The sequence below is a fragment of the Dermacentor albipictus genome, chromosome 6, assembly GCF_038994185.2.
Source record: "Dermacentor albipictus isolate Rhodes 1998 colony chromosome 6, USDA_Dalb.pri_finalv2, whole genome shotgun sequence".
NCBI lineage: Eukaryota > Metazoa > Arthropoda > Arachnida > Ixodida > Ixodidae > Dermacentor > Dermacentor albipictus.
In genome coordinates, this window is record NC_091826.1 from 62,122,752 (window position 1) to 62,150,687 (window position 27,936).

A 27,936-nucleotide genomic window follows, 5' to 3' on the forward strand; every position below is an offset into this window, starting at 1 on the left:
TTTCTAGTATCTAAGCTTTGAAAATGAAGCCACAATGGTTGCGACTTGAACCCACTAGCAAAACAACAAAAAGGTGGCATGGCTTGGTTACGTGATCTGGCTTTGTCGAACTTCGTCATGGCAATGGTTATTGAAACAAGCCTGTCGTTAGTGGCTGCAAACACACCACATTGCAAGCGGCTGTGAACATACCACATTGCAATTGCTGAGTGAAAATGTATATAATTGTTTAGCAATAGACAGTGTCCATGGCACAGCCCCTGTGCGGAGTTCGTTAGTTTGAATGTTTAAAAAGTAGGCCGCAACCCTAATTTCTGAGGAATTCAAGGAGCCCATCTATTTTGAAGGAGATTTAAGAACCCTCGAATCTCTCTTTCCAAATTTAATGGTTTTTGAAGGAGGTGTACGAACCACGCAAACAATAAATGAACACAGCAGACTCTGTGTCAATTTTTAAAAAGAAAAAAAATTTATTTTGAGACTTTGTACAAGACCTTTGAAAAGGAAAATTAATAATAATGGTTTCCTAAGTGCACATTTCATGTATAGCTTCATACACCCTCCCACGCCCCCCTCCCCCCAGAGAAAAAAAAAGTGGCAAAAAACCCAACCGCGCACAAGCACACACTGTTGTTGTAATCCAGAGAAGAGTTGGGCGCCTGTCGTCATCCGTGTCTCAACTGAACCACAAACACAAGGTGGAAGAAATCAAATAATAAGCACGTGCCGGGAGGGACGTGGAAGAGGAGACAAGCAAGGCATCATCATCATCAACATCACCTTCCAAGCAAGGTGGGGTGCAGGGGCAGTCGCAGTGGCAATCGTAAAACACCATTTCAATCACTAGTAGCACGATCAACATCCCCATCATTCACTTAAGAAAATAACGAGAAGTGGGGGAGACAATTATTTACAAGGCCACGATTGTACGATAGTATTCACAGTTTCACGAAAACACCGGCAATTCGAGGCAAAGAAAAAGAAAGAAGAGATAAGGAGAGACAAGTTAGGAGAGAGCAAGCGGGGTTTCAATCAGGGTAGAGAGAGATAGGGAGAAGAAAAAAATCAAAGAAAAAAATAAAGGAACCGGGACAAAATTCTTTATAAGAAGACGAGCTCGAAATGGAGACACACTGATGACGACGGCCCTTCCCCACCTCTTGCACCAGTTTCACCCACAGTCTGGCCAAGCCCCCTCTAGAAGAGCGATGGATGATGAAAAAGGTGGCGGAAAAACACAATCGTGGCCCCCTAGGCAGCACCGCGCCGGTGCCATGTTTGGGCCACTTCAGCGACAGTGTCCTTTTCTTCTTAGGTTCTTGTTTGTGTACTTAGTTCCTCTCCAAGTTGCTGTTTTAAGAAAAAACACTTCCTCAAAGCATTGCCACCGTCAGCCATTGCCACCTCCTCTTGCTATGACTCAGACATCCATTGCGTATTGCCTTGTCCATTCTCTCGCTGAAACAAAATGGGAAGAGAAAGACAAGGAGCAGCTGTGAGCGAAAGTTGCAGCAGTGATGACAGTCTCCGAGCAAAATTACTAGAGGGAAGAAGGCCTTCAGGTGCCTGTATGAAAATGGTATACAGTCAAACCTGTATACAATAACGAACTCAATAGTGCTGCGAGATGTGGTCATCGTATCAGTAGTTCGACATACATGGACTCGCCCTTTAATATGCGCAAAAATGAACGACACTAGTTGGCATCAGCATTTATGATTCGACACCACTTTGGTATGAAAATACGAATTTCACTACCTTTACTTTTGTTCCCAATACCTTCCTATATCTAACTGCAAGTTTCCGTTAAACACGTCATCTAAGGCATAAAATGCGGCAACGTAGCTCCTTCGAAAAAGCACCTGGACAGTTCCAATCACCTGCCATTTCAAAAATACAAATGCACCTGCCGACATTATTTCTTTGAAAAATTCTGATATATTTTACTATCAGCAGGACACGAGTAGATTCTGCATACGAGAGTGAATTGTTCTAGTTGGTTGGAAGTGGCAATTACTGCGGCATGACAGCATTTTGCAAAGCTGATAACTGCAGCATTGGCCATACGCACACCGAGAGCCACGAAGCTGCTTTTCTTTTTTATGTCACTTAGGCCGAAAAAGTCACTAAGTTTGAAAGGTAGAACACCATCACAAACCATTATCCACAAGAACGTAAAGAAAGCATAGACAAACCGTAACAGCAGACTCTTTGCAACTTTGTGTTGCAGCAGTGCATCATGGCACGTTCGCGCTGACTTGGGGCGCTTCAGTACCGATCGCAATGCCTGAGCAGCCATTGGTTCAAATTGGCCCAAATCATCCAAACAGCGCATATAACATAACGCACACAGAGCCACATGGAGAACTGTGCAAAAACGATAGTGCCACCGCTGTAGCTTCAGAGATTGCATGCAGCTCCACCAAAGTACCTTACGGAGAACGGAAGCCACGGCCACCGCACGTTGTACTGCTTTACCGATAGCTTCTCTCTTTTTTTTTTCATATAATCATATACCAAACTATAGGGTCAGCTTAGATTCGACAATTTTAGAAAACACACCAGTTTTTAATTGAAATTGATAAATATGGTGCATAGCTGGCATCATCTAAAAAAGTCAGTATCACAGCCACTACTAGTCGTGCCAGTATCCAAATGAAGTACACGAGTGACAGCACCATTTTGACCTGTGTCGTATCGGCATGCGGCATGGCGTTATCATAATGGCACCAAACAGGTGATGCCGCTATAGTGCCGCTTTCAAACGAAAAGTTGTGCATGCCACAGAGGCATCGTGAAATGTTCAAGCCGGGTGGGACTGTGGTATCGACGAGAAAAATGTCTGTCGTTGGAGGGGGCAATGGGAGACACGTTTTGAGTGCGCTGCAACTAGGATGACAGCGATAAAGAAGGTAATGACAAGGCTAGCAGCAATGATGACGTAGGATGAGCTCGGCATGTTCATATTCAATAAATGCTGCTTCCAATTTACGAACGCTAACCTCAATTTTTTGTTAAGCCTACATTCGAGATAAGTTTTCTTTCTTTCTTTCTTTTTTTCTCTTCTGGCTTCGGACTTTCGAGGGTCAGCTTAGAATTGGGGTTGACAAAGATTCAAGTAAATACGGCATATCAACCCCCAAATGTAAAAGTGGTCTAAATCTTTCTGCATGTCACCGCATCGCCAGCCTCTATTGCTTCACAAGCTTTTCGACAGCTTCCTCCATCATGCAACTCTACACATCCCAACGACGTGCATATCCCACTGCACTACCCATCCGTATCAAATTGCACACTCACATGCTCGCACTACCACTTTCACTGCCTCATTTTTTCTTCATACAGCAGTACACCGGAATGGCCTTCCCTGTGACATTGCAGCCATCATGTGTCCATCAACTGTTGCAGAAAATGTCCCATCATTCTGTTTCACATGACTGTTCTTTGCAACTTTCGTTTGTTAGCCCAACCCTTACATAATACCCCCTAAACGGTCAATAGCATGGAAGGAGGATTGTTTATGGAGTTATAGAAATGTGTCAGATGGATCAAGCAGCTTTTACAATTAAGGCATGCAACAAGCATTGTGCGATCGGCGCACTTCGAAAGACCAAGCGCAAAAAAGTGTGCGGACCAAGAGCCCATCAACAAGACCGCGCCCTAGGATGCGCAACGTCTACAGGTCTCTTCTGATGTGCACTATCTCTCCTGCATAATTCAGCCGTGGAATATGTGAAGGCTGTTAATATTACAACCATGAATTCTGATCTTCCGATTGTGCAGAGTTGCAAAGAAGGTCCTCACTCATAAGCAAACTATATGTTAGCAGCTGAGTGTATGTATACAAGACATCTTTTTTTTTTAACTAACAGTGCCAACAACTGCTCTAAAAAATGTGTGAGCAGATCATTCGAGGTTTCTTTCATTTGAGGCTTCATTCGAGGCTTCTTTTTAATCTGACATGCTCACTGAGCAAGCTCTGTGCCATGCTAGTACGAGGAATGCGGAACTGCGGCACTAATGGCCCAAAGACACTACAGCAGCAGCACACTGGAACATATGCCAGAGAAACATGCAAAACAAAGCACTAAAACTATGAATGGAGAACTGACGGCATCAGCTACACAATCATTGTGGCCGCTCCATTGACTTCCATGACAATGAAAACGGTGGCTTGCTTTAGGTTTTGATTTCGGTTTTATTACCGAGGCAGCTTCGATGGATGCTGACGCTAATTCTTATGCCTCGTCTGGCACAGGCTTGGTGCAGTTTCCTGACAAAGTGATGTTTCGGAGCAGCATGACACAAAGGAACGCTCTTGGCACCATCTGGCACAACTGGCACAGTTCTTCCAACACTGCCAGCATATCACAGTGCATAAAGAATAATGTGAAGTGGACACTGTTGGATAACATAAGCATGAGACGTCTGTGAGGCGTTAGTTTCGACGACGGCCCAACTACAGCCATATCAACACAGGTAGCAATGCAGCATACGGTTTCTGCAGCAAGCGTCAACGAGGGCTGCGGCTTAGAGATGTCAAATAAGTTTGTCATAACTTGTGGTTCAGAAGTTTGGGTTTTGTTTTTGGCAGTCAGAGTTGGAACAGGGCAACTTATGCACACGGTTGGCCTACTGCATTTGCCCCATTCTAACATACTTCTGAACACATCCAGTTCTTAAGCTCAAAGTAAGAAAATATGCACCAAAATCTAACATCCAGCCAATTTCAAAAGAAAAAAGCTTGACGGCACGTTACGTTTCTGTAATGCCTGAAGGCGAGAGCCTGCTGCACACTTGGTAATGCATTAAGTTACACAATCGGAGGGATCAGACTACTCGCAAGACATAGCAAGTCGCAGTGTGAAGTATACGTGCAACAAGCCGTTGTCTTCTAGCTTCAGCCTCCTCTCTACGTTGCTGTCTCGCATTGCCGCTCTGCTGCTTTGGCACTTTTGCAGTTCGGCTTCTTCGGCTCGTTTTCGACCCTTAGCTGCGGCTTCGTGCGCTCATACAGCAGGGTAAGACTCGCGCAAACGACGTTTCTCTTCAACTTTACTTTGCATCCTCTCCGCAGGGGAAGGCAGCACTCGTGGTTGAATGCCTTGCTCCCGCCACTTCGTATGTCACACCTCGTTTCTCACTTAACGAGTATCCTCAGTCGTAGCGTATTTCTGAGTATGCTTTATTGAAACGTATGCTGTTCTGTGTGTTGTATGGTTGATTTCAACGAATGAATGCACTGTTTGCTTCACCTTGCTCAGCGTTTGTAACCTCAGCCTTAAGGAGGTATGAGCCATTGCTGACTATGTGTCTTGTACCACTCGACTAGACGCCATATTTCTAAGGTATGAGCCATTGCAACAAGTCACTTAAGGCTTTCGCCTATCAAATTTGCACACCTCAATTTTTACAATCCAAGAAAGCTGAAACCTGCAGAATTTATCTTCTCAGAATGCAGACTTATTCACTCTGTCCACTGCCACAGCTCTTTCTCACCCTCTTTGGTGTACAACATGTCATCCTCCATGTAGTCCATTGTGTTCGATATCTTGCATTTCCTGAGGAACTCTGTAATGATCTTCTATGAGATGGCAGCCCACACCTTGTCTAACCACTTCGCTAGCTTGCAGTACAACATAGAAGTCTCCCATATGACAAAAACACGAGACGGATCTGCTGCTGGCAGCCAAGCCTGTGAAACAGCTCATATTTTAAATCAGTGCAATGTGTCATTGCCGGCAAACTGCGCATGGTAATTTTTCTGGTGCCACCTTGTGGTGATGATTGTGCTGAAGCTTGCTTTGAAAGAAGGCTGTTGCAAACGCCATGAATGTTGTTTTGGTTTTGTATCTGACTGTAATGCACAGGCAGATTTCAGCCACATTTCCTTGGAAAAAAGGTGTGCATTAAAATTCGACTGTATGGTATGCAGTAGAACCCTGTTGATCTGTATTCAGGGAGACCATAGAAAAAAATATATGATCTGGGAAAACGTAACATCTTATAATGCTTGTGGCGGCAGTCCTGATGACGCACAAAGCTACTTTCACACAAAAGCTTACTTTAAGTTGAATAGGAACCAACAAACTATTAAAAACCCGCTCAGTAAATATCATTACTACTGCCTGGCTGTTCAGCTGATCCTTAAACAGTTTTTTCCACAATTGGTTATTTTAATATGGAGCAGTTTCTGGACGTAAATGAGAAAAGAAATGTAACAAACGGGAAGCTAATATGCATGACCATAGCTTCCTATACTTTTTGTGCCCACACAATCACTCTGAGAACGCCATTCAACCTCCTTGCCTGACCTCCTCGCACGTCGCCTGCTTAGGGCACTGCTGCCAGAGAATAGTTCGCTAGCTGCCGTGCATAGGCACGAAATATTGAGTGTCCACATCTCCACTAGAGTTCAAATTGAGACAATTCTCATCTGCCTCGTTTGCCGACAGTTTGCTGGCTTGCTGAGAGATCACCACTTTTCTGCAGCAGTCCACAGGTGGGAAAAAACTTGTCTTCGTATTCTGCCTTTGATGGACACGGTGAGCTGCGGCACAGTATTGAAGGTCTATGGCTGTGGTGACACTGTCGGTGCCGCATTGAGGACGTCTAGCCGCTACACAAACGAGAGCCTTCTGGCCGACGCGAAGACATCGTGGTCACAAGTGAGTTATGCTACTTTAACCCTCTTTTGCATGAATTATGAAAAAGTCATTTTAAAAATTATTTTTTCAGCTTTTATTATTGATTGAATGAACAAACACATATACAAAAAGTTTCAGAGTTATAACGACTGTATTAATAAAGATACAGCTTTTTGCCAAATATGGCACACCCTGAAGATGGCCGAGCGTTCTAGCTGCCATGGGTGGAAAACAAAGCTTCAGGAACGGCAGTCTTTTTAGCATGATGTGTGGACTGAAATGAAACAGTTGTTTGCTGCGTTCAGGCACAGATGAATGTTGCACTTCCTCTATCTTATCGACGACTTGTTTGTGCATGATGGCCACTTACATCTTTGTTTCTTCTCATCAAATTCTGGCCAGTGGCCAACTTGGTCAAATCAGTCGTCTTTGGGTGGCATTGCGGCCTTTTGTCCCTGTGCTTTTTCGACTTGAACCTGAAATTCGACCTCTTGACTAGAAGGCCTTCCTGGTCGCTTGATGGGTGGGCACTTGTTATGCGAGGTAAAGCATTCTGCAATTTCTGCTTTGAATTGAGCCAGCAGTAGTACTTGTTTCTTCCCAAGCTGCTCCTGCACCCTCCTGTACAATAGCCATGCTGCTACTACCGATAAGTCTAGCATATGTGTAAAAATTCGAAAGTGCCATTTCTTCGACCAGATATTTATGCGGTAAAGTCCAAGCAGCGAGTCCAGCAGGTCGACCCATCCATGTGCCTGTTGTGGAACTTTACTACGCTGAGGCAATCAATTTCGCGAAACTCCTTAGTGGAGGTAAACCAGCGCTTAGTCTTTTTGACTGGATCTCTCCCAACAAAGCTCGACAGAAATATCACGGCACGGCTATCGTACCACCGCACACACGATAACTCCACGTCATCTATCGCATTTGTGAGTGCCTCTAAAGCACCACATCCTTTACATTTCAGTTCCTTTTCGCTTTTCAGGCGGCAGTTTGGTAGACGATTCGCCCTCACCGTACCGATCGACAAAATTCCATCTTGTGATAGTGTGACCTGCAGCTTCGGACTGTTGAACATATGGCAGCACGTTACCATATTTTGTCTTTCAGGTTCATACTGTGCGAATTATGGTACACACCGATTTCGGTTTATCTGCTGTGGTTGCAGACAAAATTGAGAAAACTAATCACTGGCTTGAATTGGTGAGACCAAAAAATATGCCGAAATAATTTTTCTATGTTTCTGCGGTGGAAATTTTTAGAGGAAAAAAATACGAATTGCTCGTGTTTGCCCCCTCCGAGTTTCACGTCGCTTCCCAAAATCTACTTCACCTCTGTTTTGCGTATCACTCACGAGGTGGCAGCCCTTGCCTATAATAAGTGCGCATAACTATGAGAATTACTCTAACGGTACCACATCCTCAACTGGGAATCTCACACACGCGAAAAAATATGGTAACCGGTTTGTGCCAAATATGGGACGCCATGCAATAGAGGGTTAAGTGATTTGATGGGGCGCTTTGCGTTTTGATACCCCGTGGTATGGCGTATTGTTGTGTACCTGGATGCACCTCGTACAATAAGAGAAAGGTCTCGGGCATCTCATTTCACGAAATTGCGAGCGATGAAGAACTTCGAGAGAAGTGGCTCAAAGTTATATCTAGGGACAATTGGACTCCGAATTTCACCTCCTGCTACTCCACAGTCTGCAGTCGTTGCTTCATTGCGTTTGATATAAGAAAACTGAAGAAAGGAGTGGTTCCCAGTGTTTTCGACGAGTACCCAGCGTACTTGCAACCATGCAGCAAACCCGGTAGGAGTAATGCAGCACTGAAAAAACGCAAGGGTGGTGCGTTATTTTGTGCTACTGTACGAAAACGCACAAATTTTGAGCGGACATCAGAAGAACTGTGTTCCGACAATGCACTTTCATATAATGAAGAGCCAAGTGCGAAAGCAGCTGAAGAGGAATCTCCTTCCGAAAGCAGCTCATATGTGACTGGCACAACATGCAAAATTAATGGCATCAAGCAGTGCAAGTACAAGTGCCCTACCGAACCTCCGTCTCAGTCATTGAGCATCAGAAGTGGAGACACAGGGAACGTGACCTGAAAGTGCAGATACAGAGACTAAAAAAAGTCTGCGGATAAGAACAAAGAACTCCAGGAGCTGAAGGAAGACTAATGTCAGCACATTTCTATAAGTATTCGAAAAGGCTGACGAAAACGACTTTGGTGCTTCAGTACTCTTAGAACAAGTGAAAAATTATCGCAAAGTGAAACCAACTTGGTCAGAACTGCCTATACGTCATGCTGTTATAATTCCCAACGTATCAACACGAGCGTACGAACATATGAGGAACAAAGGAATATTACGTCTGCCAAAGTGCACTGCAGCGTTACCTCGGATCTTCAGGTGGAGAAGTCGGCATTACTAAACTACTAAAGGAAGTTGCTGTGCTTTATACTGAACCGACTTTCAGTTCGATTTAGAATTCCAGTGGCGTACTTCTTCACAAGCAACTGTACTAGCGCAGAACTTCACACAGTTATGCGCCGCATGCTAAAGAAAATTGAATCCGTCAGCATTCTTGTGGTGCACATCCTCAATGATAATCATGAGATGAACGTGGCAGCATTTCAAATGCTGTGTGGTGCAAACATGGTCCACTGTATACCGCTTCCTGAAAGCTCAGATCGCAAGTTATTCTTGGCTCTCGATCAATGTCATTTGAATAAAAGCATGAGGTCACAATTCTTGGAACATGACCTTGGCAAAGATGGTATCATGACATTCGAGTATGTGAAGGAGCTATACAAGATGCAACAAGTCAGCATCATTAAGCCTGTCTGATTTCTCACGAGGAAGCACGTCTTCCCGACCGATATTGAGAAAATGAATGTCAAAAGAGCGGTTCAGCTGCTCTAGCCTCCTGTCACGGAAGCACTTAAGGGGGGACGCGGGTCTTGAAACGGCAAAAAATCACAAAAAAGTCGATTTTCGGAAAAGTGCATTTTCGCTACGTTTATACATTCAAGAATCCCTCCGCGAAATCTAGAAGCTAAATTTAATCGGAAAATAATAAAAAATCGCGCTTAAAGGGGCCAAGGTGAACGCGAAATCAGCAAAATTTGGTCAAAAATGTTCAAACTTCGCGCCGTCACCATTTGCGAACGCGGTGGCCGATGGCCGCCATCTTGCGCTTGTTTTGAAGCTGTTTTCTTTGTGCGCATTTTGCACCAGTTCAAAATGGCGTCGGTGAAGGGAAACCGACGCTATCGCGTCATTTCTGGAGGATGCGTCCGTGCCGCCGATTGGCCAAAGCGCGCACACCCCCGCGCGCCTCGCTCCTATTGGTCCGGTGCTCGTCGGCGCGCGCTCGACCGCTCTCGCGTCTCGCTACGTGTGTTTATCTCTGGTTTCATCGCGCCGCTGTCTACGTTTGTTCAGCCGCTTGCTTCGCGACGTTTGATAAGATGCTCATTTCGCTGCCCGGATGGCTGGAAAAGATTGTCGTCTCAACGCTACTACGCGTCAAGCGGCTGTGCAATGCGCGACGGAAGGCGGCTAGGCCTGTCATACTCGCGGAGTTGCCGGTTGCTGGTCTGCCTGGACATTCTACCGGATCGAGTTCCGAGCTGCAAACTGGCGCGTCTAGCGTCAACACCTCGTCCGCCCACGCCACGCGTGTTGGCACAGATCGTGCAGGCACCGTTTCCTTCACGACTGAAGAAAGTAGCGAGCGCGCAGCGAGCGCTGGAAAACGTCCGGAGCGCCGGACCTTCGAAGTGCTAACTCCATCAAGAAGCGAGAAGCCTCTTTGAGCGCAAGGAAGCTGGCCAAAAAGCGGCAAAAAGATAGGATGTATCCAGATTATGCCCCTAGTGAATTTCCTTGAGATTTTATTGGTATATTCTCAATAAAGATGTTGCAGAACGTTTTTCCTTGATTTCTCAAAACGAGAATTCCGACAGACTTCCAATTTTGGAGGTAAAATAGCTTCTGTCCTATTTCAGCTATTAACATAATTTTTTTTTTGCCAGAAAGATAAATGTATGCAGTAAGCAATATGCACCTTTTCAAAGCAGCACTCTTCTCAAAAAGTTTTTGAAATGGGTCACATGCTTGACATGCCAAGTTGGCATTTTTTTCTCACATCTTTGATGAGCTCTAACTCTTGCTCAGATTAGCCTACAACATTGAATAATACCTTATGGCACTCCCTGAACATCCTAGATAGTCTTTATACTCAAATTACTGTGTTAGGGTTTTCTGTTTAGAAGCTAATTTCCCTCCAAACAAAGGACTCGGCTTATACAATGCATTTGGAGTATATCAGAAACTACTTATCCTATGGCAAAATTAATTATATTTTTAGAATCTGCATATTAAAATACACAATGTGTGAAAATTTCGTTGAGATCTGTCCACAAATAAAAAAGTTGTATTTCAAGTGTAGCCTCCCCCCTTAAGTTATTGGAAGAACAGGCAGGCCACACCTCTGTTGCAAGTTTTGAGGCTGTCGGAGAAACGGTGGTCCTTATGGAAACCGTGCACAGATGGTTAGCCCCGAAAGACATAAGTAATTGTTCACAGCAAGTCCACAAAAATAACCCAGACTTCAAGCAGTTAGACAACGAAAATGATGAGCGTCTGCACTGGCTGGAGACAAAGTTTGTACAACATCCGGAAGATTTGAAGTGCCAGTCCACGGCGAAACATTTTCTGACTAAAGAAACGTATGAAGTCTTGCTTATCACCACTTGCTCAAATGTTGAATGCATCAGATACTTGCCGACAGAGATGCACTTTTGATTTGTCCTCACTAGAAAGCTCTCGTCTGACACCATTAAATCTTTTTTGGGGGGTGATTGAGGAGGTCGGATGAAAGCAACGACCAGACAAACGTGCAAGCAACTTTGTGCGGAATAAGAACATTTCTAAAGACAGGCATTGCATCAAAATCAAAACGCTGCAATGTGATGGACACGGAAGACAGCACACGCTCATCGCTATGCTGGCAAATGTGCGTAAGCACTAGGCCAGAACCATCTTAAGAATTTCCCAAAGAGGCGACAGCAGCGATGGTCAACCACACCACCCAGCGCAAAGAAACGCTTCATTTGCCAGAATGTGCAGCACTAGCTATGGCTGGCGGATAATCGTCGAGAGCTGTTAATGAGTGGGTGTCTTGCAAAGAATGCCTCAGGTCTCAGTTTGTTAACAAAGCCCAAGCCCTCGGCACCATCAGGTTCTCTGATTACACTTCAAGACAGAGGCAGTCTGTTGTATTTGTCAGACGAACTCGTAGTTTCGTAGTATTCGTCAGACGAACTCTTTGCACAAGTATGTTGAAGTATGGCTCGCTAAGCGAAGAAATTTTAAGCAGCCGCTGAGAGAGACTGTCGTGAATGCTCCTCAAGTACTGCGAGAGCGTGAACTATTCAAGTGTTCAGTGCCTGAGCATCACGAGAAACTGTTTGAGATCATGCTGACAAAGTTCCTCCGCCCTCTATTCACTGATTTTGCCCTGAAGATAACGGACAAGAACGACATCGCGAAAGTTTTTTCACAGAAGCCCCTGTCATGAAAGCTCCACAAACTTTAAATCCAAACGATGGAAATAAAAATGTTTGTTGTGTAGTTATTACAGCCGATGTTTTTTCCACACTGACATACAATACATATGCAATAATAAGCAGAAGGAAAATTAAGCTTTATAGTAGTACACATGAGAGCTGTGGTTTTCCTTTTATTGTTATTTTCTTTTTCCTGAGGCAGAGGCAATTCGCAGCGGCCTGTATGCATCTGCGTCAGCGTTGAATGCACGCAGATGCCTTAAAACTATATAATCGGCACCGATAAAAAAAATGATGTGATATACAGTTATGCTACAGCACAAGCCAAGGTAGAGCATCCTGTATTTCTATTCTGGGGTAGCACCACGAACTGGTGGTGAGCGACAGAACTAGGCACGACGACCAGTTCCCTGAGCTGTCGGCGCCGATGGGCAGGCATGAAAGTATACAGGAGGCTATGGCATGACCCTATGGAAACTTACAAGCGCAAGACCCAGGCAAGCATAACAGGAACGTAAAAACGAGGTTCTACAGCATCTGGCAATGTGTAAGCACCACACCACATGACAGGGACAGTCGAGACAGGCTGTGGTCCCTCAGCACGCAGGACAAACCTGTTCTGATGGCTTCTGCCTCATTGACCTTCCACTGCTCTGCCACGTCATTTGCCAAGGGGTCGTCAGGGTTCGGGGCACTGAGCAGAGCTTGGATGGACAGCAGCACCGTGCGAATTTGCAGCGCTGGGCTCCACTTGTCTGAAATACAACAATGTGCATGTGTTGAGGATCTTGCCACCATGGTGAACCACTGTCACCACCGATAATTTGGTTAAGCCTAATTATTCAGACAGCTCCGTTGCACCTCCACTTGCCCATATAAGGGCAAGCAAAATTTCAGACACTTTCAATGCATTGGGCCACAATTCAGACTCCGACTGCATGACCGTGTGCTGATTTGACCACAGAGGCGAGTAGAAATATTTTAGTTCCGATACATTGCTGGCATGGTCGCCAGCCATGCCGCTGGTGCCGCCCTGAAACAAGTGAAGCCTAGTCAAACTAGTAGTCGCTGATGAAGATTCGTTGTTTTCGTGTGCTTTCGTTAATCTGCAGCAACAGGATGACAATGGTCGAGATACAAGTCACGACTTTGTAGCAATGCGTTCGATTCAGTTCTATCCAACTCTAGTGTACACCGTACATGGACAGCCAATCCCGCTGATGACGAAGATGGCCACTTATTAAGCATAAAAAGGAGTAGCATAAAAGGCACTGCTGGGTAATGGTGTACACGAACTGCGTAGGCCAAAGGCCTTATACAAATGTGCACGCAAGCAACATATTGAAAAACTTGAGCCGTATTCTTGAACAAACACCTTCGAAGATACTTTCATTTTCACATGACTAACACCAAAGGAGTCCACGGGGAGCAGCATTTCCACACTGTGATAAGATAGTGTGCTTGGTACTGTGCGAAGAATTCTATCACTCATAGGTGCCAATGCTTCTTGCGCTAGCCAGGCAAAATTGAAGGTGTCTCTAAAAGTGATGCTCCCAATCATACAGACTTTTTTGCCAGGCCGAATTATCGGTCAGCAACTGTACAACAGAACTGCCTTCTAGATGAAGTAGTTCCAAGAAACCAAGACGTGCACCATGCACGGTGCGCAAGTGATATTTTCTCAAAGTGACAATACAAGATATGCACCCGACTTCTGCCTGTGGGAAATAAAGAGCAGCGAGGTGATCATCCAGAAGTGCACCTTTAAGCAGAAAAGTATGTTTGCTCACCCATTACATCAGTATGATGCAAGCTTGACACACACTACATTCTCCTCAAGAAAGCGCCCCAATATAGTAACATGGATAAAATGACCCCCCCCCCCCCAACTGTCCCTTAACTTTACTAAAAAGGGGGGGGGGAGGAGGGTCCAGTGTGAAACGCAACTGAGGCCTTCACATGTATAAACAGTCGGTTGACCCTTGTGTCTTCACTGTGGTCGAGAGAACAGTACTAACCTTTTGTTCCCTTTTAAAGCAGGCTGTCCTGTGCTCTTCTGAGCTTCCAGTACAGTGCACTGGAAGATTTGCATGTTAGGCATTCTGTGGCCACATTTAGAAAACAGACATCCACACTCAGATGCAGCTGGTGCCCTCTGAGCCCTATGCACTTTCACATGCAAGACTGGTAGATGCACTACAAGAAAGGCACCCATAGCTCTGCCCTTTCTTATTCTTGTTTTGTTTGTTGTTTGTGTGTGTGTGAGACACCATTCATTTGTCCTGAAACTGAAAATTTACAATTTACAGCAAATTATGGTGAGACAACAAGAATCGGTGTTCCCATATCCTCTGCACTATCCGTTTTGTGCAAACATGTTTTTCATCCCTAAGCTTAGGTTTTGGTGGATGGACAGTCAAGTACACTAGTGTACATATTTTCCAAACACAAAGCAGTGAAATGGCGATCAAAAATGGCAATCAAAAATGGCGATCAAGCTTTAGGCTATCTAGTAGCATCTTAACAGATGTACACGGTCGTCCACTTCCAATTTGAACACGGCTCCGGGCGGCCGGCAAGGCCGGCGCTTTGTGGAGCGCCACTCGTGGGTGCCGGGGTAACTAACGCGCCGGCGCACTGGCAGCCACAAGCGTGGCCGCAGCCACGTCGTCTGCTACAGCGCGCCTGCACTAGTGTGTGCTGGCAGCTGAGGCCACGCCTGTGGCTGCCAGTGCGCCGGCGCGTTAGTTACCCCAGCGCCCACGAGCGGCGCTCCGCGGAGCGCCGGCCTTGCCGGCCGCCCGGAGCCGTGTTCAAATTGGAAGTGGACGACCGTGTACAACGGCTCTGCAGCTCTGGCCATAGAGATAATTTGGTCATTCTGCCAGTGGCGACAAAGCTAAAGCCAACAACGCAAACTAACACTACAAGAACTCAATGTAAAAGCCTTCTCACATCTGACTGCGGGCTGCTTAGTGTAGAGTCAGATTCAAAAGCTTTGCAATCCTGCATCATTCCAATGTGCAGTCACAATAGTAGCTATAGCACATCACTGAACTCTTTCTAAAGCAAAGCTTTCTTTGCCAGCCCCCACCACCCTGCCTACACGTTTTATAGGCTGGTGGGTTAGTCAGTATATAAACAGCTAGTCCGGCTTATATATACAGCATGGACTTCTGACCAACAAAGTACTGCCAGTCAGTACCCTCTATTCTGCGTAATAAAAGAGTTAATTAATTAGGGGGTATTTTTCGGGCCAAAACCACTTTCCGATTACGAGGCACGCCGTAGTGGCGGATTCCGGAAATTTAGGCCACCTGAGGTTCTTTAAAGAAACAATTTTGCACAAACGTACTGAGTCGTTAGAGGAGCAGGTCCTCCTCTTCATTAATTGACGAATCTAAGTGCTCCGCATAAGGCGTGTAATTTATTATAAGGCTTTAATAATGTACATCGCTGCCGATCGCGGCACACTGCTCGGCGGAGTTTTCAGCCGCCCCTACCCATATGACGGAAATCACCCATATGACGTCAGTGGGGCGAGCTGTCCCATTGGCTGCCCAGGGAGCGTCATCGATAATTTTTCCACCTTTATGGCAAACAAATGATGTTTGTAATAGTTGGAATGTTAGTCAATTTGGTTCTATAAGAAGAACGTAACAGAAAGAGAACGCACAAGAACAATATCTCACTACACTTAAGCACTTCCAGCACACAGCAAGCGTTGTCTGCTTGTGTTACAACGTGCTCGATTTTGACGAGAGCTACGCGGTCAGAGTTGGTCTCAGTCTTTTCACGAGCACTTTGATTCGCCTTTGTTGCGTTGTGGACTGCAAACGTAGCGACTGGCAATATGTCAAGCTGTGACATCGTATCCCTCTGCAAGGCAGCAGGCGAACAGACTGGCTGCAGCACATCGGACTGCCGGTATCCGATCGGCGCCAGGATTTGCGCGTTTGCGGCCGTCACTTTACACCAGATATTAACGCAATAGCCTTTCGCGAGCACAGTATCAGGGTAAACGCAAACGCAAGGGGACAGGGCCTGGCCGTTTGTCTGTGTCGTTTCACAGGATGAGCAGAAGCACCAATGTGAATCGTTTGCACGGTGCAGCCACCTGGTGGCAAAGAGCTCAACCAGACACAGTAGCAGTAACGAAATGTATTTTTCTTTGCTGCTGGTGTAAATCTTTCACAGGAGTGTAATCGTTCACACGTCGTTTTTGTAAATGTTTAAAGTGTTTTACACTTGGTTAGAGCAATATTAGCTCTTTGTTTGGCTGGTTAAGCTCTGCGCCAACGGGTGGCTGGACCGTGGGGACCGATCAGGCAGCTCACGTACGTCTACGCTAAAGTTCCTTCATCAGTTTGAGTTTGTGCCTCCACTGCTCCGTCGAAACGCCCAGCTCGCCCGTGGTTACCGGAATACCAGACACGTTTGGTGCAGTGACAGAATGCTCGCAGCACATGCTGCTTCGATAGCTCTCACTGGAGGTCGACTGCCAAGCAGCTGGCAGAGAGTTTGGAGAGGCTTCGCACACACGCTTCTAGGGAACCGGAAGTCGACGACATGACATGCCATCATGACGCAGAGCCAGTGAAGGCAGAGCTTAGCCCTGATCACTCAGCGAACGAGATGAGGAGAAAATGCAGGACTGTAGAGAAGGGTAATTTCTAATCGTCCATAGCTCTCTTAATGAGACGTTTCACACAAATTGTGGTGCGAATGATTAACTTTAGCTCTGCCCTAAGCGTCTACAAAATTTGTCTGAACCATTTCAGGGGCCCTTTAATGTGCATTAAAATCTAAGTACATGGGTGTTTTCGCACTTCGCCCACATCGAAATGCGGCCGCCGTGGCCGGGATTTGATCCTGCGACCTTTTGATTAGCGGCCCAACACCACAGCCACTAAGCAACTATGGCGAGTTGCATAATAAAACAATACAGAGGTCACAGCAAAACTGGACATATATACGGCTGGCTCAAGGGAAGAAAAGCGCAGCCTAAGATGGCCGCAAACTAAGTGGGGTGATGAAATGAGGAAATTTGCAGGCACAAGTTGGAATCGGATAGCATACGACAGGGATAATCTAGATTGCAGGGAAAGGCCTTCATCCAGCAGTGGACATAAAATAGGCAGATGATGATGGATTGTTACACGAGGCAAGACAACAATTAAGGTCCCCACACGCTTTCACAGTTGAATCCGAAGCCCTAAAAAAAAGCAAAACAACGCAGTCTAACAGCTGCCAGAACGTAAAAATAAATTTATTTACACATGCACGGTGATAAGGTTTAAACAGCACCACATAAATGGGCAATAACTGTTGACGCGTTTATCAAGTTAGTGCGGTCAAATTTTTCTTCTTTATTCGAAGTGCCTTCTGGTTTGCACAAGCCTCCGACAGCTTCTGTCCCTCTTGATGCGAGAAAAGCTTTTTGCCTTCATTTACTTTGCCAGTAGTAGTTACTTGCTAATCAGCATCTGCTTGGATGAATTAAATGAATTAATTTTCTTTCGCAACCTCTCTTCTTCTGCTCAAGTCCTTAGCTTACAGGAATATCATGTGCCGCTTTCTTTGCACGTGACTGTGTTGAAGCCTACTTTCCCAGTCATCCAAGCTATGGTTTGCGCAAACGCCTCAGTGCTTTGACAGGTAGCGGGAATCAATCTCGGATCTTGCCCAAACATTTCTGAATATGATATTATCCAGTGGTGTACATTTTAGGGGACATCCACTGGCTTATTCTTGCATCATGCATCCATTTCCATTAAAGCCCCTCTCTGCATTTTTTTCAGTGTACCAAGCTCGGAATGGCTTTTACAAACGCGCACAGCAAGAGGTACTTCCCCGGCCAACCAGTCAACCTCAGCTGGAAAATGTTCGGCCAGAAGTCATCCAGGTGTGCTGCACGCACAACTTCCACACTATTCATCATAACGAGACGCAATTAGCTCATCGAAGAGGGCACTTGATGAGCTGGAATATGACTACACGCATATTTTGGGAGGTCAAGTTCCTCACAACAGCTTGGACAGAGACACCTAAGATCCTTGACTACACTGTTATACAGCGAAAGTCTAGAAAGCAGGTATTGAGCAGCAGATACACGAAAGTTTGTTGCTCCAAGCCAGAATTTTTCTCTCCCAAAAACGAATGAAATGACAGCTCGATTTGCTTGTTTTTTGACCCAGGCTCGGCAAGCGTAACAGATGCCAATTCGTAACCGGACGCGCTGACACGTCATCACACACGCAAGAACATGAAGTGCAAGTTGCAGTTTTGTTTCCACAATTGCTACCACTAAACCTATATACATATCTTTGGAACCCCTCGCGGCGCAGACATGGTGCATGTTTTGCCGAAATCAGGCTTTTGTAGGAAGTAGCAGATTTTGAAGTTTGTAGCAGTTTTGGTGCAATGTAGCAGCAGTTCCACCACTGCATATGAGTTCTCCTTCTCTGTGGTTACAGCTCACCCCTCTCACAATTCTACCTTCCACAAGCACCAAACATTTACTTCAACCCTGTGTGATATTCGCATGCCAATGTATCAGTGTGCATTCGCCTAAATTGGTCTTTGCATTTTGCACAGATTGTGAACGGTGTAGCACATAAACAAATACAGCTGAACTCCCATATAACGCACACTGATATAAAAAATTATCTGATATAACGAGGTAAATCTAAAATGCTTTCCGCTGATATCAACATGCGACAAACATATGCTTATAAGAATAGCAACTCTAAAGAAGGCATTTTTGCATCCAATTCAGCTTCGTTTTAACGTGGGTTGAGTGTAGAGTGCACAACATTAAAGTTGTGACCTATGTGGTGCGTAAACAAATGCTACGTGAGATAATGTTGCATAGGATGAAAAATAAAGGCTGTATAAAATTGTATGCATTGCAATTAGTTGCCCAGCATTTATTCACTGTTTAATAACAAAGCTTCGTTATAGGCAGATTCCTTTTGTGGGTATGCGTAATTTCTGTTCTGATGCGCTTGACAATACACCTGTAATGACCTTATGGTGACCTTATGGTTAATCTGTGTGAAGCCTTGTATGCCCTTAAGTATTGCACTCACAGCCATGGTTTTTTAACACTGCCAGCTGCCAATCAACAGAACGCATGAAAACGCAGCAGCTGACCATCATTCATTGTTACTACTAGGTATTGTGTCTGTACCTCAATTGAAAGCACAAAACCGCTATGCTAAATCAAGAAAGTTTTGCATTAATGTATCCTCCTAAACTGCTAACGAGTAAGCTCGTGTTTAGTGAAAGGTGTCTTGAAAGGTGCAAAAGAACTCTCTTGCACCGAATGATAGCACTGGAGAAGCCAATGCTTTCTCTCAATTTAATAAATGCGAGTTCTTGACACCAATACAGTCCACATAGCCCACACAGATAACTATCAACACCTTCAAAATGAAATTGCATTTACTAAAGGGGCCCTGCAAACATGTGTGTAAAGCTTCTGCATTTCCACTGTTTTACCCATGCAGAAATGATGCTAAGCCACCCCACAAGTAAGATGGGAAAAATCAGAAGTGCTGTTACATAAACTGCAACCTACCAATCAAAATTGCATTTTCGAGTCTTTTTAACTAGATCATGTATACAAGAGACAATCGGTACAGAATAAGTTTAAAGGGACACTAAAGTGAAAAATGATTCCTTCTGCATCAGTAAATTACCGTTCTACAACACCAAAAACACCATTCTTACAACAATAAGACGTTTGGCAAGCCTGAAAAAGCGCAAGAATGAAATACGGGTGGCGACGCCTACTTAGGTTCCCGCACCTGGGGGCTGTCACGTCATGGATTTTGATGGCATCTTCTAGGGCCTACTAATTATATATAGCGGTACAGATTGACTACATTGTGTTCTAAAGGAACCAAATATTAAACATGGCAAGTTTCGGGAACCTTTATTCAACCAACGAGGCCCAAATGCGAAAACATACTTTGGAATCCCTGATGTCATGCTGACGTACCGGCGCGAAATTCAAGTACTGATACTTGGACCTTCGTTTTCTCATCTAATAACAAAACTATTTTTTTGAAATGACTGCCTGCAGGGTTCTCAAGCAATGCTTCATTAGTCTAAACTGATTTATTGTTTCGCTTTAGTGTCCCTTTAAGCAAGAAGCATACACAAGGAATGCCAACTACTGTTTGCCTTAATCAAACCTTTTTTCATACCACGATCCACAAAAGCAGGTATTCATTGCAATGGAACTGTGCAAAGGGCTGTTTCACATGTGGGGCATCCAGGGATGTCCGACGGCAAAGAAAGCAATTATTTGCAGGGGGCAAACTCTGTACAAAAGTAAGATGTGACACCACGCTGCTTTCAGCTTTCTTCAGTAATTCCTATGCTTGCAGAACATTTTCATTGATTGCTTCATTATGTGAGGCTTGCATACACCCTTCACTAGGAGATTACCATAAGTGGCTTTGGCTGTTTTCCCACTATAAAATCGCTCACTTTGATTGCCATTTCCATCTACTATTTCATTATCAAGATGTCATGGATCTTGTTATTAGGTATTTCAATGCAACTGTTCACAGTTGTAAACAGCAGCAGGTTATCAGCGCAGTCCTAAACTGTCACAATTGTTAGTGTTGTGCTGCTAGCACCACCTACTGCTGCGAGCAGAAGGGGGAGGACGAGAGCAGGGCTGGGGAGTTTGGATGAAGCAATAAACAGTTTTTGTGTTCACTGTAAACTTGGGTCTCGGCTCCACTTCTTCCAGCTACATGTGACAATCTGACGACGAGGATGCACCGAACTGCATGAACAACCATGCCTACCTGTGGTAGGATTGAAGCGTTCGAGGGGGAAGGCGACGCTAGGCCTGCTTACGTGGCACATGTTCAAGAGTTCTTCGAAGCCAACGACGTCGTGCCAGCAAAGGTCAATATTTTTGAGCTGCTGCGGACCTCGTACCTATGCACTACTTTGCAACCATGTTAGGCCGGAAACGCCACAAGATAAAACACTCGATGAGACACTGGCCATACTTGGCAGGCACTACGCCCCCACCCTATCCATCGTAGTGCAACGGTTTTGCTTCAAGGGGGCGTTCCGAAGGAGAAGCAGTCAGCGACTTTGTGTGGCCCTCAAGTGTTCGAACACTGTAATTACGGAACCGAACTCAACAACATGCTGAGAGACCGAATAGTATGTGGCATAAACAATGCAGTGGTTCAGACGCGGCTACTCCAGAGTTCTGACCTCACATTCGAGGACACAATGAAAACTGCCCTGGCGATGGAAGCGGCTAAAAAGGATGCCGATGAACTGTGTCGGGCAAATGCAAGTAGTTTACCGGGTTTGCCTACTCACCGGGTAGCGTCCGCAACTAAGAGCACGTGTTACCATTGCGGCGACAAAAGTCATTTAGCGTCACAATGTACACACAGCAAGTCGCAGCGTCACTACTGCAAGAATGTGGGGCACTTGGCGGTCATCTGCAACTCGCGGAAGACCGACACATTTGCGAAGGAAAACACATCTGCTGTGAGGACTGTTCTGACACAATCAACATGTACCGCGCAAGTAAACACTGTTGACGACGTGAACGTGCTTCATGTTCCTGGCAGTGCTGACGTTTTTGACATGTGGCACCCAGGCGGTGAGCCGACTGTGCCGCCCTTCCTTGTCACCGTGAAAATGTTCGGGAAGTTGTTCCCAACGGAGTATGGATTTCTTGCATGTGTCTCGGGAAGTGCAGGCAACAGATCTTGCGCAAGCACAAGTGGCCCCTTCAAGTGCTCTTGAACCAACACAGTAGCAGCTTCACTCGGTAATCATTGGAATGACAAATGCTCAACTGGAGTAACAAGTCACCCAGGGCCAAAGAGTTATGTTCTATGTCATGAACTCCGTGCACTGTGACATCAGTTTACTGGTGCCGTCAGCCAATCAAACATGAGAACCGCGGCACTTCTTGGATAAGGAAGGGCTCATCCATTGTAGGTTGGTAAGCCCCTTACAAATTTTTCCAAACTACTCTTGGAGAGAGGGGGATTGGCAGTGACAATCAATCAGGGCTGGGCAAAGATGCTTTGCAAATGTATCATGATACGGTACAAGATACTCGGGCTACAAGTATTTGCAATACAGATACAAGACAATGAATGTATCCGACCCAATACTTTCCATTCGTATCTTAAGATACTTCCAATACATTTGCAACGTTTTTATCATAGATCCATATAATGTAGCAGCAAATGAACACGCACAAAAATGTTTGCTTGGAGATTTCTTAACTCCGACCAACCTTGTTTCATTAGAATGCAATGTTTCTTAGTATCAAAGCCTTAATGTTTCTTAGTATCAAAAGCTTTGTCTTTCTTGCTCAAAGTATAATATTTTCATTCCGAAACAATTTATTGGGATTGCTCTAGCTGCTTAACATGAAAGCTCTCTATATGCTGCGCTGTCAGTGGTTTTTGCTGGTCACTTCTGTAATTGATGGTAGTCGCTGCTCAGCTTGCCAACCACGTAGCGGGTTGCCATCCAATTACAAGAACGCCAATAAGAAGCCTCTGCACGATGGCAGAAATACTGCTGTGGAGTTTTACTTTGTCCATAAACGTATTACTGTTTACACATGCAACACAGTCCAAAAACATAACTGCGAGTCAGCCTAGTTGGAAGATTCACTTTTCTCAAAACTTTTTGTGCGCAAAAAAAACAGAGACGAAGAAAAGGAGCAACACAAGGACAAGCGCTTCGTCCCTGTGTTGCTGCTTTTCTTCATCCCTGTTTGTTTTGCGCACAAAAAAAAACTTAAAAAGAAGTAATAAAAAAATTGCTTTAGGTGCTTGCAAGCAACAATCCCATACTCAATATAGCCATCCTATGCAGGAGTCTCCTGGAAACAGCGCCATCCACACTTTGGTTCGCAACAGTCAACCTTACATACACGAGATCCTTCAGACTGCTGATGTGTGAGTCACTAGACGCAAGGCAATCCCGCTCTTGCATTCTTCAGACTTTGTAACAAAACACTATGCAAGAGAAACTTCGATAATGACACTATAACGGCATCAGAATTCTCGCGAAAGATGTCACATGTATTGGCGTGCGTAGCACAGTACGGTGGCTACGTGCAAGTGCCCTGGCACCGATGCGACTAAAGACTAAAAGTCAGCTGCACGCAGATGTTAGCGTGCTTAGTTTTGTCGAGATGGTGCAAGCGCGACTATACAACTCTGCTCCACCAATAAGGACGCGCAGACCTCATCGCCTGCCCTTGCTGCGCGGTTCTGGAGGAAAGATGAAAGAATGTCGCTGCCTTAAGATTTATTCAGGTGGCTAGTGGCTGCAGTATGAGCTTGAGAAGCAGAGTTAAGCTAACGTTTACAGCTTCACAAGGTGATGTTGTGATAGCCAGTATTTTTTATCTTAAGATACACAATACATTCTTTCATGTATCGGAAATACTGATACTGATGCACGTCTTGCCAGACGTATCATGATACAGATACAAATTACCCAAAGAATATTTAAGATACATGTATCTTTGATGATGCCCAGCACCGCAATCGATTCTTCTCCCAGTGTCTAAGTCCTGATATGCTGATTCAACTGGTATCTTTCGCTGGACTGCACGGGGTTGATGAGAGAGAGTTTATGCCCACAGTCAGGTGTATTGTTTGTTGTTTGGCATAGAACACCCAAAAAAGCAATCCTATAGTCACTTAAGTGTAGCATGTCTGCTGGCATTGCATAGCACAGCTTGCCAAGACACGTAATCATAAGTTTTGAGCACTTTCCAGATGCAGACTGAAACGTCTAAGGAAGCAGTTCCCACCTTTGAGGATGTCCAGGCATATGCGACCTAGCTTGTCTATGTTGGGGTGGTAGATCTTTGTCATGAAGCGCACTTTGGGGGCAAGCATTGGGTACTCTTCAGGAAGAAACAGCTCCAATTTAAACACTCCTCCTTCAAACGGTGACTGCAAGCAAACAGAAAATTCAAATTAGCAGGGAACCAGAGTGGCAAGCACTGAAAGCAATAGACAAAACAGCCAGGGCGATAGAAAGCACCGTAAACTGAGACCATGCAACCTTTATAAATTTTTACTTTAATTACAGATTCTTTCGATTCCTGTGGCTTGTGACCTGTGTGTAGCTACCTTGTACCCTCTGTAGTTGCTTCACAAACCCACGCAGAGGTTGTCTTACACGTTTCAGACCATGGATGTAGACAATTCCAGTGAAAGTTCACTTCACTTAAGTTAACGTCGTCACTGCCACAAATCTCAGTTCTACAGTGAATACTGCAACCAGCAATATTGTAGCAAATGTGATCCAATAGGTGCACTGACAAAGCTCAGGCAATGGGACCTTTAAGGAATCTTTACATTTCCTCTACCGCTCAAGAGTGCAGTCGTCACCTGGAAATACCTATAAAATTTGGTACACTTTTGTCATTTCCAGTCGTGAAACAAAAATGGTTAATGGAAGTGAACATATGTGCCTACCTTGTAAGCTATGTGACTGTATTACATACAGGTGAACTGGAAAAATGCACAAGCTTTGCCACATCAACATACATCACACACAGCCAGTTCGTTTAAAACAACGCTACGGCTCTACAAATTGTACATTGGCACCATTGCTAACAGCAGAAGCAGCTTCCCGAGCCCAGTTCTAGCCCTGCAATGTAACCACAGAAACGTGGTAACCACTGCGGTAACATCACCCCACCCCCACCAAAAACATCGCCTTATCACACAACCAACCCTCTTTGCACAATGCATCACAGCACTGTCGGGCTTTCCTTGTAACCCTATGTTACAAATTTTAATGCAGCAGTATGTAAAGTTGCCCACTCGGTGACCTTTGCAGGTCTAGAAACGGCAACAGTACAGTCGAACCTGTATATATCGAATCTCAAGGGGATCAGAAAATAGTTTAATATATAGGCAATTTCATATATGAAATTAAAATTTAATGCAAGAATTTTCAAAAGATTTTATTGCTCCTCATTATACACAATAATTCATTATATGTGGGTTCGATATAGTCAGGTTCGACTGTGGTAGTCAAGGGTCTGATGGAAAACCGTCCTTCCAGGTAAAGTCATAATACAGCAACTATATATCTTGTCACTGAAGGCCATAATGATGAATTTGACATTTTGGTGCCCATACAGGAACCTCGTTCACAAAGCAGGAAAGGAAAATGGTCACGGCTGAGACAACTTGTGTACTCTTCAACATGTGACGAAGTGACTTCACATAGATGCGGTGAATGAAGACTGCCACCGTTCTGTTAAGCATGTTTGCAGCAGTCCTATTAGTGTTAACCTTAACACCTTTAGCAGAATGGATGGCAATCCTCACCCCATCTATGCAAAGACACTTTGTCACATATTCAAGAATACACAAGCTGTTTCAGCTGTGGCCATTTCACTTTTTTGCTTAGTGAACAAGGTCTTTGTATGGAGACCGAAACACCTAACTTGTTGTGTTGGATAGTGGCAAGATTTATGGTGGCTGACCTAGACAGTGAGAGTGCACTGCGACTAGTATAGGTTCATACTTTGCATTTATAAATTCCAGCAACCTTAGGTGTCGTATTAGTTCACATACAAGCACATCATTACATCAGAAGCGCCGGTAATGAGAAATATTAATGGTAAAAATTTTGGCGAAAATTTGGGGAAGGCACAGGCAGGTCAATAGGTTGCATACTGATTCAAGCCAGGATCTCTCCGAGCATTGCATTCTGCCAATTCTTTAATATCCAGAGTGTGCAACGGCACGATGGCCGTTGAAGCTAGCTGCCCACAGCAGATGAACGCACCGAACGCTCTAGAAAAAAAAAATGAAGGAAAGTTCGTCCCATTACGAAACGCAACCATAGAAGGCCCAGAATAAGTCCGGTACAGTTTAAGGGCTTCTGTTTACAACCCGACTATGGTCAGCTGTAAACAGTGCCATCGCCCACCTTTTCTTTCTTTTTTTTTTTTTCGGTGAAGCCCAAGGGGGAACGCCCGACGCTCGGAGGTCAAGGTTTCGTAAAGATGACCGGCGCACTTACCCCTTCAGGACCGGCTACGACGACGTGAAAGTACCTCGCGTTCTGCTCATCTGGAATTGCACTAATACCCGGTACAGGTTCGGCCATGAGACGCTGCGTTTCCTGAAAACGAGGCAGCGAACGGAGCTCGGTCAGAGAGAGCAAACCACCACGGGATCGCGATCTCGACCACGAGCACCCAAAAACATAACTGTCGCACCAGAAGTGCACACAGGACGCAATACGCCACGTTTATGCAAGCTGAATTTGTCCATTCGAGGGGCCATGGAGACTGGCGCGATCATAATCGTGCTTTCGTGCATACCTGCCGGGGAACTTGCTCGAATCGCAAGTAATTGCACTCCGCCCATGACGGCTTAAACCCGACTTGCTTTCGGCTTTCCCCGCAACGGTCGTTGCGCATCTACCGGACGCCAAAACGGCGCTCGAAATCGTTTGGTACGGCTCTTGCTCGCACGGTTTTCCGGCACCGCTGTTCGCGAGCGGACGTTTAGCGGCCCGAGTTCCCAAAAGCCGGCTATCCAAAGTAAGGCCTAATGTCAACGTCACTGGCAAGACTCCATGGCCCACAGCACCGGCATTGGCGAGGCAACGTTCAGTCCGCGTGCGGAGTGTCCTCGCTCGCCGATGGACCCGAGCCCATTTACCTTGATGATTCTCCTCGGTAATCCAGACATTGTGCAGAAATTACTACAATTATTTTATCCAAGGAGGGAACAAAGAAAGCACAGCGCCTAGCACTCTCATACGGCGAACATCACCGCTGCGCTGACGCCCATGAGCCGCAGCTCCGTACGTCGTCTTTTCTTTCCTTTTTTTTTATTTATGCTTTCTTGTTTTTCGTGGCATCAGCTATAAACTTCACGAAACGTAATAATAATAATTTATTATTGTATGTCATATCTAAACATCCAAAGTGGAAACCGGAGGTAGGTTAAGTGGGCGGTTCCGCTCATGTGTTTTGTCACACCGTGGCCGCGGTGGAATGAATGCTCGCGTTCCAGCGCTGCCGTTTTCGTTGTAGAGAAACTGATCGGTTGTGGCACCAATATTGGTACAATGGTTTCTGGATATGTCTATTGTGCGGAGACGAATGCATCGATGAGAACAAGAACGGAACAAAGCGCACTAAAGTTGCGAGAGTGACACAATAATGATATTTACTAAGCAACAAAAATAAAAAGTAAATAGTACTTTCTTCTAGCTGCACACACAATCATCTTGTGTCTGCCTTACATTTTTCTCGTGTTTTGTTAACAGTAAAACGCTTTCTTTCAGACTCATGAAATATGTTTAAAACAACGTCTTCTGTACGTTAGATTAGTTGTTCAATTGTAATTTCGGAGTAGCATCTACTAGGTAGAACTACAATCAAATTTAACGTCAAATGATGTAAGCAAATCGAAACTTCTGTGTCACGGTAGAAGAAGCAAATTAAATCAAGAGATTTCGGCAACATTTTCACCTTTTACTCAATAGATGGCGCCACCAAACCAAACAGTGCGTTCGGCACGGCGCGGGAAAAAATCGCGCGCGCGGTTTTCGTCACGTTCCTCCATGCGTTTGTCCGTTTTTCACTTCAGTGAAGCATTCTTCGGATCGAGCCAGTCGAGTAACTTCAATTATGCTTCCGAGCA

The 27,936-nt window shown here is 45.1% G+C and overlaps 1 protein-coding gene across 2 annotated transcripts; it reads right to left on the reverse strand.

Moving 5' to 3' along the window:
- Nucleotides 1-446: 446 nt before the first annotated feature.
- On the reverse strand, nucleotides 447-27,106 carry LOC135896607 (ubiquitin-conjugating enzyme E2 N). Of its 2 annotated transcripts, none has more exons than XM_065425074.2 (5): nucleotides 26,947-27,106; nucleotides 26,300-26,401; nucleotides 24,063-24,207; nucleotides 12,841-12,981; nucleotides 447-1,458 (listed from the first exon to the last, which is right to left on the reverse strand). In XM_065425074.2, the coding sequence occupies exons 1-5, from the start codon at nucleotides 26,974-26,976 to the stop codon at nucleotides 1,421-1,423; spliced, it is 456 nt and encodes a 151-aa protein (XP_065281146.1). In that variant the 5' UTR covers nucleotides 26,977-27,106; the 3' UTR covers nucleotides 447-1,420. The 2 variants fall into 2 exon arrangements, with proteins under 2 accessions (XP_065281146.1, XP_065281145.1); XM_065425073.2 differs by lacking the exon at nucleotides 26,947-27,106 and adding an exon at nucleotides 26,604-26,734.
- Nucleotides 27,107-27,936: the final 830 nt, after the last annotated feature.

What these genes read in the sequence shown, in the direction of transcription:
- LOC135896607 (XM_065425073.2), bottom strand. Translation starts at nt 26,702, where the DNA reads ATGCGCAACGACCGTTGCGGGGAAAGCCGAAAGCAAGTCGGGTTTAAG. An exon ending in TCGTAGCCGGTCCTGAAGGG is followed by an intron (nt 24,208 to 26,299) that starts GTAAGTGCGCCG and finishes GTTTGCTTGCAG; the next exon opens with TCACCGTTTGAAGGAGGAGT. An exon ending in ATGCCTGGACATCCTCAAAG is followed by an intron (nt 12,982 to 24,062) that starts GTGGGAACTGCT and finishes GTTGTATTTCAG; the next exon opens with ACAAGTGGAGCCCAGCGCTG.